Raw genomic sequence first — 21,599 nt, 5'->3', positions numbered from 1 at the left:
AAAAAAAAGAGCCAAAAGTTAGATGTCTGCAGCGAAGCAAGTGTTGTGAATCCTTGTGCTGTTTATATTTGACCAGATGAGTAACAGTCATTTGTTGGTGTAACAACTGGAATCTGTTAAGAACATTAGAGAAGCAACAAAATATGAAAATAAATTTGACTAATAACAGCACGTTGCTACTTAGTAGAAATTTTTCACAAGGCAGAACTTTCCTCTTTACGTGATCTGTTTTTCTAAATAGCTTCAAACAATGCATGCGTTAATAATATTTTCAGGATAGGTTGCCAAGAACGCAAAGCATTCAAAGAATTATTTTCTAGAGAGAGAATTTGTATTTTGAAAGAGAAAGGGGATTTCTCATCACTTTAATACATCCTGCACTTGCACCATCTCTGCATGATTAACACCACCGCCAGCTCTGCAGAGTGGTGAGAGCGCTCAGTACGTAAAAGAGAACGTAACTGAAACAGTAGAAGTAGTGTATTAGTTTTGTATCAGAGAAAGAGACGCCTAGTGACTGAACGTCTGCTGCCACGGTACCAGTTTCTGTCCCAGATATGCAGCTGGCTCATTTGGCACCGTTGGGTAAGCTGCTTACCTTCCTCATCCATCGATAGCGCACATGCAAGTCATGGCCTAGGATCACCAGGATCCCCCAAAAAAATACTTTCTGCCTTCCCACTTTCCCCATTGATTTTTTTAGCAGCGAGTTATCCAGAAATCTTGAAAGTTAGCTTGCAAAGTAGAGCCGTCAAAACTCAAAGCGTATTCTCTCCTTTTCCCTAAAGGAGACCCAGCGATGCATAAGGTACCTACAACAGAAAATAGAAGTGTTGAGCTGCAGAACAGCTGATGTGAAAGAACAAGGTTAAAGACAGTCGACACAGATCTTCGCTCTAAGCTGCTGGCTCTTGAAACAGACACAAATCAGAGGGAACTCTTCTGCTAAGTCAAATGACTGGGGAATAGGCACACAGTATCATCTGCAAATCGGGATTATACAGAATCATAGAAGAATGTACAAAAAAGAGCAAGTTAAAGAAAACCCTGTAGTCAGACAGTAGTGTTCTTACCCCAAACCTTGCTCTCCATTTGCATGCTGACCAATTGTGATGAGTTACGGATTTCTCAAACGCCAAGTTAAAAATTCGTGATATTGAAAAGAAATAATTATTTATTTTATTTCTGAGCCTTTAAGGATTTTCTCATCTCATTTTTCAACATAAGAGCTATAAATGGAATCCTTGAAGAAAAATAAATCTCGAGATACAACCAAGCAGGCCAGTTCAATACAACACCAGCAGGAAAGTTCCCAAACCTATAGCACACCAAAAAAACCCAACATATAAATAAAAACAGAAATTTTTTTTAATATCAGTCTATCATAATCTTATGCAAGTCGGAGCATTTGTAAAACAGCCTAACCAAAAGATTTAAAATAGCAAATTTTTCCAACAAATTTCTGTGAACCAACATCTTGCTTACTGTAGCAGAAGATTTTACGAGGTTAGGTATCTTCAGCAAAGCAAAAAATGAGTTAGTTAAGGGAAAAGGAAAAAAGACTGAAAGAGTAAAGTGTGTCTGCAGTTGGAACCTGAAAAAAGCAAATTCCCAAAGATGCATTAAAAGAGAAATGAAAAAGTTTGACCAACTTAAGCATAGGAAAGGTATGAATTTACAGATATAGAATGCAATAGAGTCAGTCAGGTGAAGTTGTTTTAATTATCTTGGAACAAACCGATTAAAATTGTATACCTCTCATAAGATAAAATTGTTTAAGAGCTGCAGATAAAAAACATTATGGGCATATCATAGAGCTAAATTACAAAACAGTGTGTAAAATATTACTATAACAACATGTAAACATTACCTCTTAACAAAACAATACAGTGCATCTACAGTGGCAATTCATAGTTCCTCAGTAAAATCTGGATAAAGGGTCCTTCCTAGTCTATGATATTGTCTTGTACGAGAAGGGGAAAGGAGTTGCCTGTTCTCTTTCATTTGTTTTTAGGGTTTTGATGTTTTGTGGGTCATGATTTCAACTCCCTGCAATCACAAGGGCTAGGGATGGTCCCACTACCACCACTTCCCACCAATAAAGCAAATAAGGATTTCGTTATAGTCGATCAAGAAAAAATAAAGTAGCAAGAGGTAATATCATTTACTTCCTGCTTCTATTAGCAGAACTAGTTGCAGAGGTTTCTTCTGGCAGAGCCATTGATGCCAAGCCTTACCAAAGCTCCCAGGTGTCACCACTGCAGCCTGCTGGCATCCAGGATGCTGCCTCCAGCTGAGCTCCTGATACTCCAGCACTGTTTGACCATACTGCTCCCAACCAAGAACAAGATGACAGATTTTCTTCAGCATTTCTTAAGTAACGTGACAGAGTTGAGAGCAAATCTTTAACAACAGCCTGTCAACAATACCGTACCTGCCTATTCCAAAAGTCTCAGTTTGTGAATCACTCAGTCACCTCTCACTTGGAGAGAAAATCCAAGGCGGGAGAGTGCACAAGGCAGGCAAGGAGAGCACCCAGAAAAGCAACCGTGCAGTAACATCTCCCCATCCCCCACAAAGCTGCTGCCTACTGCCAGCTGCAGCACAGGCACAGGTCTGGGGGACCGAGGACACGGCCCAGGAGGGGCAGCTGGGGACCCGCATCCCCTCTGCCTCCTGCTCAGAACAGAAATTACCCCTTTTCCACTCAGCCGCTTTTTGAAAGATAATAGGGAAATGAAGCGGCATAACTTGCTTTTCTCAAGGAGTTTTCACTCCTTTCTCTTCAGCCCCTCTGGAGGTTAAGTTGGTTGGAGAGGCACGAGCCATGCCCCCCCTGCCCGCCCACCCACCCACCCGCCACAGCAGGGAAAGGAGAGGAGCCCAGGCGTCCCAGCCCTGCGTGCCGGCAGGCACAGCACCCAGCCAGGGGCCAGCTTGGCAAGGCGAGTTGTGATCTCGGCTGCACTAAACATTTGTTTGAGGAGCCCTAGCTGGGTTTTTGTTGTTTCCCCTGCTTTTAGACCCCGGTCTCGTCCTGTTTGGTGATCTCTGGCACATGCTGTAGGCAAATCCACCGAAACACAGGCTGTTCCACAAAAAGGAGGGGGTTTGTTTCGGTTGTTCTATAGTAGTGATCTGCAAAATACTCATTTGTTTGTCTCCATCTCTCTCTCTCTGCAATCTAGAAGATTTGCTATTGATTATTTTGGCCACATACACTGTACGTGGTGGAATTACAGGGACAATCACAGAATTGTAATTCAGAAGAAAAAGAAGACCTTGGCTCTCTAGGTTTTATTGGTTTTTAATGGGAATTTATAATAAGCATTCTGGGCTATTTGCCAGTTCTCTAGATAAAATTGTTATTGCCAATATTATTCATTTATTCTAGGAATGAATTAATTTTGATTACTGAGAATCTCTCTACTTCACTTTTATATAGGTTGTCACGCATTCAGCACAGGAGGCTATTTTTCAGTCTGAAGCAGAGGGGAAAGTCCGTATAGACGCCAATACACACCTTCCCTGGGAATGCAGTGCCGGAGTTGCAAGCAGCCCACTTCTCAAAGCATCTTGCAACTCTGCTTACAATGTAACCCTTTGATTTACTTCTCCCACCATTACTCACTGCATCCTCTGTAGAGAAGGAGACAGACCCCAGAACATGAATTGCTCAGTTTGGCCCCAAAAACCACTTCTCTCACATTCAAGAATAAGCAAAACTTTTTCAAAAAAAAAAAAAAAAATCACTACACATAGCACTTACAGAGAGCAGATTATGCTCCCTATTCCAAAAGGGCTGCTGAATGCTTTAGGTGGTCATTACTACAAAAATATTCCACATCAAAAGCCACCACATGGCTTGCCAGAATCCTTCTGCTCCATTACAGTGTGGTAACCTGACATTTTGTTGCTTTGTCTGCTTCCCAGCACGACACGCACTAAATCAAAGCAATTAATTGTGTGTCTATTCATTTCTCCATTCAGCACTACATCCGCTCTCCTTTGCTTCCTCCTGCATTTAACAGCATAAAGAGAGACACGTATGATGTTTGGAAATATTTCTCCCATTGCACTATTTTGGATTTGCTGTCCGTTTGCTTGTTTGGCATTGGGGAATTTTTCTCAAGGACAGTTTTGTACAAGCAGCTGCATTAAGCTCTCTTGATAGTGCTGCAGGACAGAGATACAATATTCAAGCATGAGCTTTGGAGTAAGGATTACTGCACTAAGTTAAAAGAGATTTTAATGGATGCCTTGAAGGCTGTAAAGCCAGAGAAATGTAAGAGATGTACCATTTCAGTGCATCTCTCCAACACAACCTGATGCCTCTCCCATCTCAAAACAGAAGATATTAGCAAGTTGTCTGGTTTAAGAGCATCAGTTCATGGAAGGACTGGGAACCTACTGTACTTCTGTGCTGCTTTTTTCCCCAATAAACACAGAGCAACTGCAGGGGTAAAACCAGCTACGTCTGTTCACGAACGTAACCACTCTGTTTTCTGTTCCAGCTCATCCTTGCCACGTGGGAAGGAGGATACAACTTGCAGTGCCAGAACCTCCACAGCGCAGGGGAGGCTGACATCCGGGTGAGACACAGCATCCGCGGCGCTCCTTCCCGCCGCGTCCTCGGTGCTACACTTCTGCGCTCGTGGCAGTTATAAAGGTGTCATCAGTAACATCCTTAACATGAGGGTTTTTCATCAAGCTGCCTAACAGCTGGTAGCAAACAAGAAGTGTTATCTTTCTGATTAACTACAGATGCATCCTTGCTGTAGGAAGCACAACAGGCAGTATTTTGAAAAGCCGTACATCAAGATCTGTGATCAAAACAGTGTCGTCTGGCTATTCAAACAGAGAATATGGATCATTGAAGAAATTGGGAGAAAAATCAGTCATCTAAAAATGTAACACTTGCTGGGCTCCAGCTGTAAACTGATTTAAGCCCAACTCTAAACACTGGAAAACTGCAGAGATGTTGTAGTGGCTTGGTTCATCTCTAATTTCAACCCTTACTTCTGCATCACAGTAATTCCATGTATTAACTCTCTGTCATTCCCCATGTCAGGTTTGCTTTCCAGATAACATTAGAGCTGAAGGGCAGAAAGATCAGTTAACTTATATCATTTTCACCAATCCCCAAAATTTATCTGTGTTTTGGCAAGGAAAAAGTCAGTTAAATACCTTTTCCCATCAACAAGATGTTTTCCCCTTTCTGTTTTAACTGTCTTTAACTGTCCTGGGACATATCCTCAGCTCTGATAAAGTGTCTGAACTCTAGAGGAAGGTCTATTCTGTTCTGATCAGTATCAAGTTTGGATTATTTAAAAAGAAGCAGCTGCCAGCAAAATCTGTTCAGTGCCAAAAAAGTATAAATGGTAGCACCCTTAAAAACCACAAAAACACCCCCATACAACTGTATCTTTGATGAAAAAATAGAACAATTAGAAAACCCTTCCCCAAAGTTTATAATTATCTAAATATAATTTAAGAAATATATATACAATCACATTAAAAATGATGCATTTTATCTAAACTGCTTCGTTCAACAGGGAAATAAAATTGAAGCCAGAGCTTATGCTCCTCCTTCAGTAGGACATTAATGCCTTTTGGGAATTTGCTTGCTTAGGGACAGATGAAGTACAGCAATATTTAAACCCTTCTATGGACAGATATTCATCTCCTGCTCCTTTGTTCTTGCTTGTACAGGTAGCCAAGGTGCTGTGGTGGTATTATTTTTCCAAAGTAATTGAATTCATGGACACTATCTTCTTTGTACTGAGAAAGAAAAGCAGCCAGATCACCTTCCTTCATGTGTATCACCATGCCACTATGTTTAACATTTGGTGGTGTGTTCTGAACTGGATACCTTGTGGGCAAAGTAAGTCTGTTTGCTTCATCACCTGGGGTGTAAGTCACCTGCTGCTGGAGGGGAATCACATCACCATGCAAAGCAAATCTGTCACTGGGCTATGTGACAGCACCTTTAAGGCTCATAGCCTTATTGCTCGAGCTGATCAATAGGGTCTTACATTTCATATTGAAATAGGAAAAATAGCAGCATCCGTTGCATTATTATATTTTGGGGTCAATATATTTCACAACAGTAGTCTCTAAATGACTTGGGTCTTAGGAGGATATTGTAATTGTCATCATCTCCCCTGTTGAGATGAGGAAGATATACAAATGCCAAGTGATCAGCCTGTGGCACTGTACATTAAGTCCAAACGGCAGAGAACTACTTCAGGGTCTCCCTCAATATGCACATTTTTCCATGTCTTCATAATGCCACAGGAAGCCTCTGGCTGTATCAGTTGAAAAGAAAATCAGTTTTCTTTCTTTGAGCTATTAAAGGAGTCACCTCAGTTCACTGTAATGTTTTGTAAAGCAACTTGTTGCAGGTGTTTTTCAGAACAAAAGCAGAATTCACAGTTGTTGGCACTTACAGACAGCACAAAAAGTAAATCACTGTTACAGGTAGAAGCAGAGATCAAGGATTTCATAGCAGTTACGAGCTATTTCTACAGAGGTGTAAACAAATTAGTGGAGGTTTGTGCTTTCAGTTGTGTCTGAACATATTCCCCACACTTTGCACTAGTTTTGCACTATCATAATTAACAGAGTGGAAAAATAAGTAGCTAAGTAATTAATCAGTAATTAATGAGTAGAAAATTTAAAAAAATTGGTGAGACCATCTCGTAGTTGTCAAACACTGCCATCAAATCCATGAACATACAGCAGATATAGTAGTGCTGCTACTTCTCAATAGTCTGTAAGGTACAGAGGGAAATTCATTTGCTCTAGAATTAGTATTTATTAAGTGTAGCTAATTAGAGTGGCAAGGTATTATCTAAGGTGAAATTCTGGAAACCTGCATCTAGCAGGAGAGCCACTGAAAAAAAATGAGAGCAGAGCTCAAGCACAGCCACCCAAGGCTAGTTTAATTCAGAGTAAAGCCCTTACTGCTGCATCAGGGAGCGGGAAAGCGAGTGCCTCCCAGAGCCCTAAGCTGTGCTACCAGCAGCAGTCACCCACAGCAGTGTCTAAAGCTTACAGCGATAATGGAAACACTCACGCAAACAACGTTTGGGAGAGGAACAAAAAGCAATAGCCTGTAAACTACAGAAGCGAAAGGGAAGGTGGAGAAAAAATAAAAATACGGGATGAAAATACAATATTCAACATGAGAAAAAACTCTGTAGGAAGTATCATTCAGCTTGTCAGTTGTCCCTAGGACAGCATCTCTTCACATCAGGAATGTCTTTAGCAAAGGATAAGCACAGAGGGAAGACTTACCATATGCAGGAGACATTGCCAACAATAATATCTGCTCTTACTTCTTAAGCAGCTGGTATATAAAACGTTTCCCTCGTTGGATTTTCATAGGTTTCTTTGGACCCACTTTGAATAGCTTTATCCACGTGCTCATGTATTCTTATTACGGACTGTCAGTCATCCCTTCTATGCGCAAATATCTGTGGTGGAAGAAATACCTCACTCAAGCACAATTGGTATGTATCTATTTTAATCTCAGTTTTAATGACCAGAAATCCTTCAAAATTCCAGAGAGGACAAAGTGAATGGTAGATAAATACTGTCATTTGCAGAATTAAGCCAAGTAGAATTCTAACATAACAAAGCTGTCATGGTACGGCTTAGTACAACTTAAAGGCAATGATGCTCAGAAATATTTTCTACAATACAGCAGAAACTCTACAGTCCATAAGTCTCTTATTTTTGACCTCTTGCATGGAAAATGGACACCGCTTAATCATGCCAAGTAGACTGATTAAAAAGTTATAAAAACTGACAGAGCCAGCTCCAAGACAGACCCACTGCTGGCCAAAGCTCAGCCCATCAGCAAAGCTGGGGGCACTTCTGTGATATCATACTTAATAAAGTGCAAAAAATACTGCACAGCAGCTGTGAGAAAGGAGTGAGAAAGTGCAAGAGAAACAGCCCTACAGAGCTCTGACAAGGTCAGAGCAGGAGGGGAGGAGGGGCAGAGATCCCCCTGCAGCCCCTGGAGAAGACCATGGTGAGGCAGGCTGTCCCCCTGCAGCCCATGGAGGACCACAGTAGAACAGATATCCCCCATGCAGCCCATGGAGGACCCCACACTGCAGCAAGTGGAGATGCCCTGAAGGAAGCTACAGCCCATGGAGGGCCCCACAGAGAAACAGGCTCCTGGCAGGAGCTGCAGCCTGTGGAGAAGAGCCCAGGCTGGAGCAGGTTTGCTGGCAGGACCTGTGACCCCACAGGGGACCCGCACTGGAACAATCTATTCCTGAAGGACTGCACCTCGTGGAATGGACCAACACTGGAGCAGTTCTTGAAGAACTGCCGCCCATGGGAAGGACTCATTTTGGCACAGTTCTTGAAGAACTGCAGCCCAAGAGAAGGGCCCACACTGGAGCAGTTTGTGCAAGACTGTCTCCGTGGGAGGGACCCCATGCTGCAGCCGGGGAAGAGCCTGAGGAGGAAGGAGCAGCAGAGCCAAAGCAATACGGGCTGACTGCAACCTCCATTCTCCATCCCCTTCTACCACTTGAAGGAAGGAGGTAGAAGAGTCAGAAGTGAACCTGGGAAGAAAGAAGAGCTACGGCGAAGGTGTTTTTAGTTTTATTTCTCACTATCCTGCTGTTATTAATTGGCAATTAATTAAATCAATCTTCCTGAAGTCAAGTCTGTTTTGCCTGTGACAGTAATTGGTAAGTTTTACCAATTATCCTTCCTGCCCTTATCTCAACCCACAAATTTTTCATATTTTCTCCCACTACTCCACTGAGGAGGAGGAGTGAGAGAGCAGGGGGGTGGGCACCCGGCAGCCAACCGAGGTTAACCCACCACACCGTGGTACAACTACAAAATGCAAAGTGATGTGCACAGACTCTTAGACAGGACAGAAGTTTTCCGACTTCTTGAAGCCTACTCCAGCAGCTGCTGTACCCAAATTGCTGAGCCACATCAAAATCTTCTATCAACAAGACAAGGATTGATGTGAAATAAAGTTAATTTCACTTTTATCTTAGAGCCTATTCATATTATTTGGGAGTTCAGATGTTTGCAGAGAGCTCAAAAACACCTTTAGCAAATGCTTCTTCTCTGAGACCATCCCTGCGGTTCAAGTTCACTGCCCTGTTTGAAATGCACCCCAGCACGCTGGAGTGAGGGCACGCTCAGCTGGCTGCAGAGAATCAGATGCACCAGCACGAGCTGTGGTTTGCAGTCCAAAACCCAGACAGCCTTCTGCAATTCCTTCTTCAGCTCATTTTTGCTCAATTTGTCCCCATCTTAACTCCTTTAATGCAAACATGCCAACATACCCAAACTTCTCCTCAAACTTCTAAAGCTACTGACTAGAGTCTTCAGAGCTTTCTCAAGCTTCGTACCAGTAATAAAGATAACATTGTACCTGGCACAAGACTGTCTGAAAGAGAGAACAACCCCTATTAAAATAAAAGAACTTTCATTTTGCCAACTAGGCCTATAAACTCATATTTTTAGAAATCTGACCCCTTAAAAGTTTTTTATAATTTCAGAAGAGTGTCACTTTAACTTAACTCTCACAATACATTCACAGGTTCAGAAAGGATCATTTTCAAGAGTACTCAAACTTTCAAAACCAAGACTAGGTGTCATTGTTATATCTGATTTAGCTAGCTTGTGCGTAATATTTAACCCTTGCTTAAATATGCACGATCTTTCCTCCACAGATCCAGTTTCTGCTCACTATTGTGCACACACTCAGCGCAGCTGTGAAGCCATGTGGATTCCCATTTGGCTGCCTCATGTTCCAGTCCTCCTACATGGCCACACTGGTGATTCTCTTCATAAACTTCTACATTAAGGTAAGCAGTCTTCCAAAAGCTTTCTGACAAGGGGCAGGGGAAGAACTTTTTGGATAGTAGTCTTGATGAATTCACATGTAGGATGAGCATCAGCACTTATGTCTGTATTCAAATACATATGCCAGTTAAGAAGGATAGATGCAGTAATGTCTGCAAGAGACAGTTATTCGGTAATGACCTCCCCATTGCAGCTCATCTCTTCTATACTTGTATGGCAAGTCAGGTACCACATTCAGGACTTAGGAGATCTGAATTTGCTCTGTTGAGCAACTTTGAGTCTTCCTCCCTCCTTGAAAAAAGAAATAAGTGGGCTATGTCTTTGCATTATTTCAATCTTTTTTTAGCAGGGACTGCATACATAGAGCTTCTAATGAAAAGGGCTTAAAATGTCTTTTGACATCAAGAAGTATTACAGTAATACTAGTAAGGTAGTATCACCCACAGCAGTGAAAATAATACAGTTCCCTTAACACAGTCTGAAGCAAATATGTACATCTGCATCAACAAACACCAGACAGCTCCGCTTTACAGTTAAACATAAATAGTGTTTGGGGGGCACTAAATAAACCCAAGTATTTACTTGGGATTTTTCTTTTATAGACATACCGGAAAGCACCTTCAAGAACAGCTATAAAGGAAATGCCTGTCACAACAGAAACCAAGAACGGTTTCCATAAGGACTACTTTGCTGCTGCCAATGGATTCCTGAACAATAAGAAAGCACAATAAGTATAATATTTCCTATGATTTTTTTTCTAAAAAAAATAAAGATGAAAAAAGACTGAATTACAAGCTTTAGTTTAAAACCTATTTGATTACATTTATCAGTTCTTTGTACCATACACTTATTAATGTACTGCTATTTAGGTTTTAACAAAATGAGTAGAATTACTTGTCCTGTCAGAGATCACCATCGGAACAAAGGCGGCCAAGATCTTTCTCATATGAAAAAGAAAACTTTTCTGATCTCTAATGCTGACACAAAAACGCCTTATAAAACGCTTGATGGATAAATCCATCAATGCCTTCAAAAGGTTAGGACTCTGTTCAGACTGACGCAGTGATCACTTTCTGTGCACACGAGAGGTCTTGAGGCAAGGCTTCGCAGTGCACCCAACATCCAGCTAAACTGCAGACAAGGTCAGGAAGAGGAATAGGGAGACAAAAGTGAGAATCATACCTTTTCCATCACCATACCCCTTCTCTGCTTCTTCCCAACTGTTTCCCAAAGCACGCTCCCCTCCCACAGACACCAACGAAGTACAGCCATACCTTTGGACCAGCAGGAGCCCTGGGAAAGGACGTAAGAGAGCAGAGCCCAGTGCACCATTCCAGAGTCTGCAGACAGACACGCACCGTGCTCGCTTGCTTTACGTATGTGTAACCTGACTCAAACACCACAAAGCCCAGCAGGAGCTTGCTATTTCAGAGGGCTGGTCTGGTAGTACCTGGGGCTGCCCAGGATGGCATTTAGAAAACATGATATCACACAATGATATGGGGTTTTGAGCTCTAGTCAGAGCAAAGCAAGTCACTTTTGGGGTGCGCTAAATTAATACAGTTCTGACTAAACGGATTTTGAAAGAAACAGGAGCTCAGCATCTCAATGAAGATAAATCCTTTGAGTGTAAACATGCACAAAGTTAATCCTATACAAACATTGCTAATGTGAAGTAAACTGGCATGCCAAGTATTAACAGACTAGAAGATGCAGAAAATCTTAAAAGTTAATTTAGCAATGAGCAAAGCACATTATATGGCAATTTCCGTGCTAGGTGGTCTCTGACTGGAGAAACAGATGGGACTGAGGCACAATCCTCTGTAGGGAAGGCAAGGAAATATTTGCCATCTGCAGCTATAATGGTGTGTGTCTCAATAGCAAATCACCATCATCTCTGCATCAGTTAGCTGCGTTTACCTCCCACTTCACTCTTAAGTGAAGAGAACCCAAAGTTAGCTTTGGGGATCCACACCTCACCCTTTTCCCATTTAGCCCCCTTCAAAATTTCCACTAGAAGTGGACACAGCTTTTCCCCCCCCCCCCCCTCTCCCTTTTTCACAGTGAAGTAGTTCTGGTCTCTCCCAATCTTGTATGCATAAATTCTCTCCACAAAAGCACCTTTTGGAGTCGCCCCAGCCCAGCAAGTCCCTCAGACTGAAGCAGTTCTGTAAAGGGACCACGTCCTCTCCCTCCCATCACCCTGCAGGGTCCCAGGGCAGGAAGGGGACAAACCACATGCCCAGCCAGCACAGAGGGACCAAGCAGCCATAGAGGGCCCATATGGAGAGAAGACTGTCTCAAGTCCTGCTCCTCCAATTCTTCACCTCCCAGGTCAGTTATCCCCTCTGGATGATCAGTCATCAGGGGGTCTTGGAGACTGCAGATACAAAGGCAGGAAGGTTTTTCCCAGGCAGCAGTGAAGGTGCAGAGCTCGTGGATAGGAAGGGAAGGGGCTAAGGAAGTGGTACAGGATGGGGGAAGAACACAGATGGTTTTGTCCAGCAAAAGCAAGAGGAGAAAGTGGCACAGAGAAGGGCATCTCAGGTCGGAGTTCAGTTTAAATTTGTGCTTGAAAGTCTTGTTGGATCCCATCTGTCTCCAGCCAGTTCCTGCTCTGTTACGATGTGGACAAAATCCTTCTACTCCAGCAGAAAACTGAGATCCCCACAATGCTGCAGCACAGGCTGTACATGCAAGCAGCCTGCTGCTAAACTGCATCGTCATCAACTGGCTAACAAAAATAACCACAATATTCAAACACTTTTGACAAGGCAACTAGCTGAACCATTCATCTAAGGCAGGCAACAAAAAATGGTTGTGTGGCCCAATGTAGATTTTAGGCTGAGCAGAGCCATAACCTTTTGATGGCAAGGCATGCATTTGACTATCAAGGTGGACAGCGTCAGCATTCTAAGAATTAAAGTTTACTACGGCAACCAAACCCACAGACATCATCTTTTGTTTTGGTGAAACCTCATTCAAAAGAAAAAGAAATAAATGCCTTACTTGAAACCCAAAGGGCTGGGGGGAAAAAAAAAAAAAAGAAAAAAGGAAAAAACCAAGATGGTCTCACCTTGCAGATCCAGACTGGCCAGGAAGGCTGGAATCAGGTATGTTTTAAATCCTTCAGATCTGTCTTAACATCTTCAAAACGCTGCAACTTTGAAGAGGAGCGTTGATTTTTAAACTGATTTTCCTGTAATACATAACACTGTAAATAAACAAATTTTACTATCAGGCTGTCTCCACTTCCCTTTATTTAAGGCATCGAATGGTTGGGAAGTGGTTATGTGAGACCACTGTTATTGTGAAACTTTTTCAGAAAGCTCTTAGGACATTCACCTCAGACTGAGAAACAACTTAACACACCAACTCTACGCACACCGATGTAATGCTCCCGTGTTTTTTGTACAACTGTTGGCTGTGCTCTGCCCTCCTCATTGACTGGGCAGGTGGCACTTCTGAATATTACATCCACAGAGGCACACATACTAATTAAGTTGATAGGAAAGAGTTTTCTACAGCATGCAGACCAGCACGTTTACAGTTCCTATTTGAGATACCTTCCTTTGATAGGCTGAACATCCCTGTCCCTCCAGGCAGTCCTGCTTCTTAACAGCGGCTCTACAGGCAATATAGACTCTCACCTTTGCTTCTCTGGGTTTTATTTCAGATGAAATAGATGATGCAAGTACCTCATACTGAGTTTGCTTTCTCCAGGGGACAGAAAAAACACTTTCAGCCCAAACTTCAGTCCAAACAGACTTGTTAAAATCATCCTGCATGATTTTGCTGACTCCATGTTCCCAGGCTCTCTTGACTTGCAGATTTAGGCTGGTGAGATCCTTTTGATTCATCTATTATAAATAGATTAAAAAAAGCAGTCTGGACTTTGAGAGGAAAATTTCTAAATACTGCACAGGAAGACAACCATCATATCCCACTTATTAGCTCAATTAAGTTTTCCTCCCAGTTTTTTATTCACATTTAACACACTCTTTAGTGCCCCACACACACCATCAAAAACGTCCCTAGATTTTGTTGTGCACAACAGAGTGAGGGCACAGTGAAGCATTACTGGAGCATCACAGTTGAGACATGGTAGAGATACAATTTACAGAACATCAGCTCTCCCCCCAAACATACCTAGCTGGGACAAATGACCCAGCTTACCCGTTTTTTGGCAAGATGTGGAATCCTGTCAGTCAGTCCAGACTTCCTTGCTGGAAATGCAACTTCTTGTGCCTGCTCTTTCTGCTATATAAAGGCTTTAAAATATTTCATTCAGGTGTTCTACCTAACAAAAATAAGTAAATAAATCAGTCAACCCTGCTGACAAGCACGTGAGTTTACAGTGAATCCTGTGCAGACTTGGCAGCTATCAGAGGCTTTTAACTGACACATATCTCCTGAAAGATGGAAGATAAGGGGTTTAGTTTGTTTCACCAAAGAAGTGAATGGAAATCAAGTTTCTCCACATTACATGAGTGATCTAATCACTTGGGCAGCAAGAAAAATAAAAGCAGCATACCTTCCCCTTCACAAAGAGAATCCCACTGAAAAAGCATTTCTGGGTTGAACCGTTCAGCTTGTCAATAGTTTCCAGTCCATCAAATGCCCAAGCTGCGTACAAAGGAATCCTTGACGCCTGGCTCCAGCCACTAAGGGAAAGCTAGAAAGTGTTAAGATACTGAAACGGACAACATCAAAGCAGAGGTGCTCCACAGTTACCACGCTCACTCTCAAATGGGTAGTGAGTCCGTTGGTTCTCTCAGTCAAACCCTCATAAAAAACCAAACATAACACCACACAGCAATCTCAAACTTAGCTAGAGCAGTTCTGAGTGCTGCTGTAAAGCCTTGTACTGGATGTTACCATGTAGAGATAGTGTCTAGCGCCATGGGCGGGTAAAGCTGGTATTACTTTTGGAAAGAGATAAGAGTCATAACAGCTGATAGCAGCAAAGAGGATCCAGTCAGAAAGATGCTCCTACCAATATACAGGCTCATAAGGGATTTTGGCAGCTATGTGTTCACAGGGTACTTCAAGCTACATTCATGGCAAGCAGCAGTCTCACTGTATTTGACTTCTTTGCAAGGACTGCCAGTTCTTAAATTGTTTAGAAGGAAATTCCACATTCTGACAGCTGAAAATGAAGTTTGTCAGGCATATTTTCACTTGGTAGCATGCTCGTACCCCTCCAGGAGAATGGAAGAGGAGGAAGCACCTCATCCAGCCCAACAGGCAAAAATCACAACTGAACAAAGCCTGCCTTCACTAAGGAACATCTGTTGTACGGGGGGAAAAAACCCCAACATTGTGTTTTACCAAGCTCATTTTCTGGCAATACACCAAACACGAGGGCAGTGCCAATTGCGTTTCCACGCCTTTCTAGCGTGCTTTAGGGGCATCACCTTTTGTCTGAACGGACACAAGAGCTTCATGCTGCCAGCAGCACCTCTGTTCTACAGAGCGCCTCAGCCTAGGAAAGGCACTCGTACCCACAGCAAGCCTAAAGACTCTCAGATAAATAAGTCCTTTGGTCAGGTGTCAGCACGGGCCAAGCAGAGATCATGGATTGGTGAAGGGACCAGATACTGTACCGAGGTGCCCTGCAGCACTTCTAATGTCACTCATCATCTCCGTAGCAATTTGCTACAATTGTTTTCCTAAGTTTCTGTTGTTTGTGAACTGTGTTGGCAACAAGTCCTGAAGTTTACTGTAGTCCAAAACAAATCAGTCAATCAAATCAGCATTTTTCCTCAAAATACTTTAAAGAAACTTAGATACCTGTACAAGGTACATAAGCAATTTGCAAAAGAGTTTCCTTGAATTTGGCTGAGCCCACCTTTCAGCTGAACTTCTGGAGGAAAATCAAAGTAAGCAGAAGGGAGCGGCTATATTCATTCACAAGGTATCAAGTCCCACTGGCACTTTAAGCTTTCTTCAGCCACAAATAACCAGCGTGAAACACATGTGCAGCAGCACTTTTTACCTTTGCAAATGAAGGCTGAAGCAGCCAAATACGCACCAGGACAAGATTCAAAAATACTTCCAGTTCATTTGCTGTAAAATAGGACACTCATCACAAAATATGTCTGCCCCTGTAGCTGGCTTCAACATAGGATTACTCCTTCAGGTGAGTCAGGGTGATAGCTAGCAGCTTTGTAAAGGCTGCAACAACAGAAGCCGAGGCGCAAGGATAGCTCCAGTCTAACACCTAACTAGTTATCACTACAAGGAGTCACGATTGCCAAGAACAAGGGCTGTTCTCCAAAAAGATACCAGAGTTTTGGGGAGTTATGTTTAACTAACAGTCCCACTTCTGACCAACTTGCAGGTTCTACACTTAGGTATGGTGCCCTTTCAAATGCCATACACATGGCATTTTTTCTGACTTAATTTTAAACTGGACTGAACCACCAAGCCAGTTAGCACTTTTCCCTGTCACACAGTACTGTAGCTGGGAACTGCTAGCTCTCCATACACAGCCCCACCATCTGTGAAAACTTGTTTTTCCTGAACAAAGTGAAGGTTGCAGTAACTTGCTTGTTTAATGCTCATATTTACGTACCAGGTCATCCTTCGATTGTCAGATTGATTCCTCCATTCTCTCTCCTCTCAGTTTTCTATCAGGTCCCCGTTGAAAACAATCAAAAGACATAATTTCTTTCATACTGAAAATACAAACGGGGGGGAGATGTGCAAATCCTTGACCCTGCTGGTTTGGGCTCACCAGAGGGTGTGTGGGGGAGTACAGGGAGGTAAAGCAGAAGCAAGCAAGCTATTGAGTTTGATTCATCGATTTTGGATATTAGTAGCCTCCCAAGGAATGAGGAGGAAGGAATGAGCTTTGCTACTGCCCTTCCAGGAACACTGGAATTAAAGAAGTCAGGCTGCTGATGTATACCAAGGCTCTGCTCTACAGGGCTTCTCTCTCAGTCTGGCTACAATGCTTTCTCAACTCTTGTTCACAATAAGCAAAAACCACCCTGTAGTACATGACCAGAAGAGGCTCTGTTGCTGTGTTTGTTTCCAATATACAACAGCTCTCAGCTGTTCCTGGGAACGTGCCTGTTTTCCAGCGCACCACTCTTTTAGGCACAGCCCCATGACTTGCAGAAGCGGGACCTGTCCCAGTGCACTCCAGCCCACATCAACACACCTTACGGAGAGCAGGGTGAGCCGACCCCAGGCCAGGGTAAACGCAAACACACAGTTCCTCTGGTCACTCTGCCCATTTCCAGACACAGAGGACACCCTTTTCGCTGATGTTATGTGGCCTTCGTGTAGCCTTGCCACTACGTAACGGTGGCCCTCTAGACCTTGGATAGACCATTGCATTGATACAGAACGTGCAGGTAAACAAGCACTTGGCACAGCATCATCCTCTGAAAGAGATACGGCGTAAAGATAGCAGGGGTTATAACAGGGTTTAATATTAAACTGGTTAAAAGCTTAAAATGCACGAAGCAGTTATCCTTAATCTGCACTTTGTGTTCCCATTTCTTTGTCTAGGTACTGATGCATGGCTTTTGCACTTGAAAAAACACAAGCACAGTTTGAGCACCCACACAAACTTTGTTGTTCTGGCTCAGAACTGAACACTGAAAAGAAGAAAACAAGAGAAATAGCTGGCTAAATAACACTTAAAAGAGTGTAAGTGAGCAGGCAAAGGAAATTTGTCTAGGTCAACTACCTACCTTCCAATAGAAAATATGAGGGTAACCCAGTTACAAGTCTGTGTTGTAAAGATATCACCTGCAGAAGCCAAATGGACTTAAGACCTTCAAGGGGTTTCAGCTCAAACACGCTGAACTGACCCAACAGTGCAGGAAGTGCTATGAGACAGGCTGTCCAAGATCAGAGAAAGCCATTCCTGCCCCAGATGCTGTCTCCAAGTACAACTGCTACTGACTACACATGGAAAGACCATTAGGAAAAACCAAACCTTCCAGCATGTCCTCCCACCTTGCGCAGTGCACAGGTTACCAAGCTAGAACTCACTAAGCATCTCAATAGGTAAAGTGTTTTATATGAAAGGATAGAAAAAGTGCAGGGTTAAGAGACACTTAAGCTGTATGGCATCCCTTTCTGCTCCCCCATACCTATCACTAAAAGCAGCCTTTCAGGGTTCAAGGCTTTTCCAATAAAAACAGTTAAAAGCAAGTGTAGGTGCCTAAAACATGACGATAATTTTTAATAAGAGATCCTAATTTCTCCTTTATCCACATCCTCTGAAGTGCTCAGCACTCACCTTCCAAGCTTTGTAGTGACATGTTACACAGGGATTCAACAGTAAGAGATACAGTGTGCATCAGTCTTGTTTCTGTAAATTACCTATCAAAGACACCTGGATGAAAAGTGTTCTAGATTTTCAGTCACAGGAGACACCAATAGAGCATTCTGCCAGCACACATGAAGGATGGGGAAACGTAGCAAAACAAGACTTGCTACACATCTATTCCATTGTGCTGACAAAGCTTAAATACTTAGCAGCTCTAACTTGAGAGCAATGAAGCCATCCATCAACATCTCAGAAATGAAAGATCAACCATTATTGTCATAGTTTGAAAAAAAAAAATAAAAACAATCCTTACACCAGAGAGCCATCACATCTCACTTTTCCTTTTTCCAACCTTCCCTTTGGGGAGTAAGCTCCTTGGAGATGCAGGTGAACAAGGCTAAGCCATCCAAGGCAACATCCCCCCCAAGGGAGATGACACATGCCCCAAGGATGCAGGTTATCAACGCTGTTTCCATGGCTTTGCGGAATTCAGTATACAAGAGCAGTAGCAGGGCGGAAAGATCATCTCCTTTTAGGTCTGCTTCACATCAAGCACCTTGTTAGGCCTGGTTGCATCCATCATGTTTGGCTAGGCTGTGGGGAGTAAAGCCATGGGATGTAGGCATTCACCCAGGAAGTGTTAGAAGGCTCACTTTGATACTTAGGACTGAAAAATATTGCACAAAACATCCCTTTACACTCACTAGTGTAAACTCTCAGTTATAACAACAAACAAGAGAGCAGTTCAAGTTCCAACCACACTCCTAGGCCCAGGACCTGGCCTTACTACTCAGTTAGTAAAAGCCCCAAATGTTTTTTTTATTTTGGACCTGGTACAGCCAGGCAATAGAAAGGGGTGCTCAGATTACTCAGGCGGATATCTTAAAGCCTGTTTTGGTAAATAACCATGCTGGTGCAACCACAGCATACCACACTAGTAGGACACAAAGCATGCTGAAAACTCTGTTACTGGGCTGCAAAACTAAACAGCTTTACCAGGCACAAGCAGATTTGTTCACAGTTCACCTCCCAAAAGACACAGCCAGTTTGAGCGCTTCGAGAGACTAGATTCAAATGGCAGCTGGAAACTCACTCAAGAGCAGCAGGAGGATGCAACTTAGTCAGGTCACCACGGCCAGCCCTCAAAGAAGTAAGTGCAAAGTAGTGCAAAATCACAGCTTCAGTCCTTCACCTTGTGAATAGCAAAGAACAGACTAGTGCATCTGGAGCTTTGGGAATCACAGGGATGAAAAAGTATTTTCTTTTAAACCAGCCCAGAAGGAAGGAGCCAACCACCCATTGACAGAGATGAAGGTGGAGTCCTGACTCGTGTCAACTCCAGTCAGGACTACCTAAGCTGAAAGAATAAACATAATCTCCAGAAAATGATTAAGTAATGGCAACAGCAGCTTCTCACTGTTCTCTGCACTGGTACTACCCTGCATGATCTTCTCAAGATGGAAGAGTTTCAGTCACATACACAACATCCCAAAAGACATTCAGCAGTAAAACAAACCCCGGCAGAAGTAGGCTTTTGTCATGAAGGTACTTTGTGTGCAGGGAATGATTCATAGAATCATAGAATGGTTTGGGTTGGAAGGGACCTTAAAGATCATCTAGTTCCAACCCCCCCTGCCACAGGCAGGGACACCCTCCACTAGACCACGTTGCCCAAAGCCCCATCCAACCTGGCCTTGAACACTTCCAGGGAGGGGGCATCCACAACCCCTCTGGGCAACCTGTTCCAGTGCCTCACCACTCTAACAGTAAAGAATTTCTTTCTAACATCTAATCTAAATCAACCCTCCTTCAGCTTAAACCCATTACCCCTTGTCCTGTCACTACACTCCCTGATAAACAGTCCCTCACCAGCTTTCCTGTAGGCCCCCTTCAGGTACTGGTATGCCGCAATTAGATCTCCCCAGAGCCGCCTTTTCTCCAGGCTGAACAACCCCAACTCTCTCAGCCTGTCCTCATAGGAGAGGTGCTCCAGCCCTCTGATCAGCTTCGTGGCCCTCCTCTGGACTCGCTCCAACAGCTCAATGTCCCTCCTGTACTGGGGCCCCCAGAGCTGGATGCAGTACTCCAGGTGGGGTCTCACAAGAGCGGAGTAAGGGGGCAGGATCACCTCCCTCGACCTGCTGGTCACACCTCTTTTGATGCAGCCCAGGACACAGTTGGCTTTCTAGGCTGCAAGCGCACACTGCCAGCTCATGTTGAGCTTCTCATCAATCAACACCCCCAAGTCCTTCTCCTCAGGGCTGCTCTCAATCCATTCCTCGCCCAGCCTATAGTCATGCTTGGGATTGCGCCAACCCATGTGCAGGACCTTGCACTTGGCCTTGTTGAACTTCATGCGGTTCTCACGGGCCCACCTCTCCAGTCTGTCATGGTCCCTCTGGATGGCATCCCTTCCCTCCAGTGCGTTGACCGCACCACACAGCTTGGTGTCATCTGCAAACTTGCTGAGGGTGCACTGGATCCCATTGTTCATGCCACCAAAGATGTTGAACAGTGCCAGTCCCAGTACTGACCCCCAAGGAACGCCACTCGTCACCGTTCTCCACTTGGACATTGAGCCGTTGACCACAACTCTTTGAGTGTTACCATCCAGCCAATTCCTTATCCACCAAGTGGTCCATCCATCAAATCCATGTCTCTCCAATTTAGAGACAAGGATGTCGTGCGGGACAGTGCCAAATGCCTTGCACAAGTCCAGGTAGATGATGTCACTTGCCCTTCCCTTATCCACTGATGCTGTAACCCCATCACAGAAGGCCACCAAGTTTGTCAGGCACAATTTGCCCCTAGTGAAGCCATGTTTGGCTGTCACCAATCACCTCCTTATTTTCCATGTGCCTGAGCATAGCCTCCAGGAGGGTCTGCTCCATAATCTTGCCAGGCACGGAGGTGAGACTGACCAGCCTGTAGTTGTTCCCTGGGTCTTCCTTTTTACCCTTCTTAAAAATGGGGGTTATGTTCCCCCTCTTCTAGTGGGCGGGAACTTCGCCAGACTGCCAGGACTTCTCAAATATGATGGAGAGTGGCCTGGCCACTTCATCCACCAGTTCTCTCAAGACCCATGGAGATGCAACTCATCAGGTCCCATGGACTTGTGCACTTCAGGTTCCTTAGATATTCTCGAACCTGATCTGCTGCAGTGGGTAGTTCTGCATTCTCCCAGTCCCTGCCTTCTGCGACCTGGGCAGCGTGGCTCAAGGATCTGCCAGTGAAGACTGAGGCAAAGAAGTCACTGAGTACCTCAGCCTTCTCCCTATCCTGGGTAACCAGGTCACCTGTTTCATTCTGGAGGGGACCCACATTTTCCCTCGTCCTCCTTTTATCACTGACATACCTATAGAAGCTTTTCTTGTTGTCCTTGACATCCCTGGCCAGACTAACTTCTATTGGGGCTTTGGCTTTCCTAACCTGCTCCCTGGCTGCTCGGACAGTTTCT

General features: G+C 43.8%; 1 protein-coding gene across 3 annotated transcripts in view; it reads left to right on the top strand.

Annotated features, from left to right (window-relative positions):
* ELOVL2 (ELOVL fatty acid elongase 2) overlaps nt 1-13,764 on the top strand; it is a 51,974-nt gene extending 38,210 nt beyond the window's left edge. For 2 of the 3 annotated variants that reach the window (XM_075745013.1, XM_075745015.1), the window contains exons 4-8: nt 4,515-4,592; nt 5,713-5,884; nt 7,390-7,514; nt 9,720-9,854; nt 10,455-13,092. In XM_075745013.1, coding sequence (XP_075601128.1) covers nt 4,515-4,592; nt 5,713-5,884; nt 7,390-7,514; nt 9,720-9,854; nt 10,455-10,583 — 639 coding nt within the window. In that variant the 3' untranslated portion in view covers nt 10,584-13,092. Of the gene's footprint in view, nt 1-4,514; nt 4,593-5,712; nt 5,885-7,389; nt 7,515-9,719; nt 9,855-10,454; nt 13,093-13,528 lie in introns of those variants that run through there. The other variant, XM_075745014.1, reaches the window with a different exon arrangement.
* Nucleotides 13,765-21,599: the final 7,835 nt, after the last annotated feature.

The sequence above is a fragment of the Balearica regulorum genome, chromosome 2 (genome assembly GCF_011004875.1).
Source record: "Balearica regulorum gibbericeps isolate bBalReg1 chromosome 2, bBalReg1.pri, whole genome shotgun sequence".
Classification (NCBI taxonomy): domain Eukaryota; kingdom Metazoa; phylum Chordata; class Aves; order Gruiformes; family Gruidae; genus Balearica; species Balearica regulorum.
This window is presented reverse-complemented; position numbering and strand designations above follow the sequence as displayed.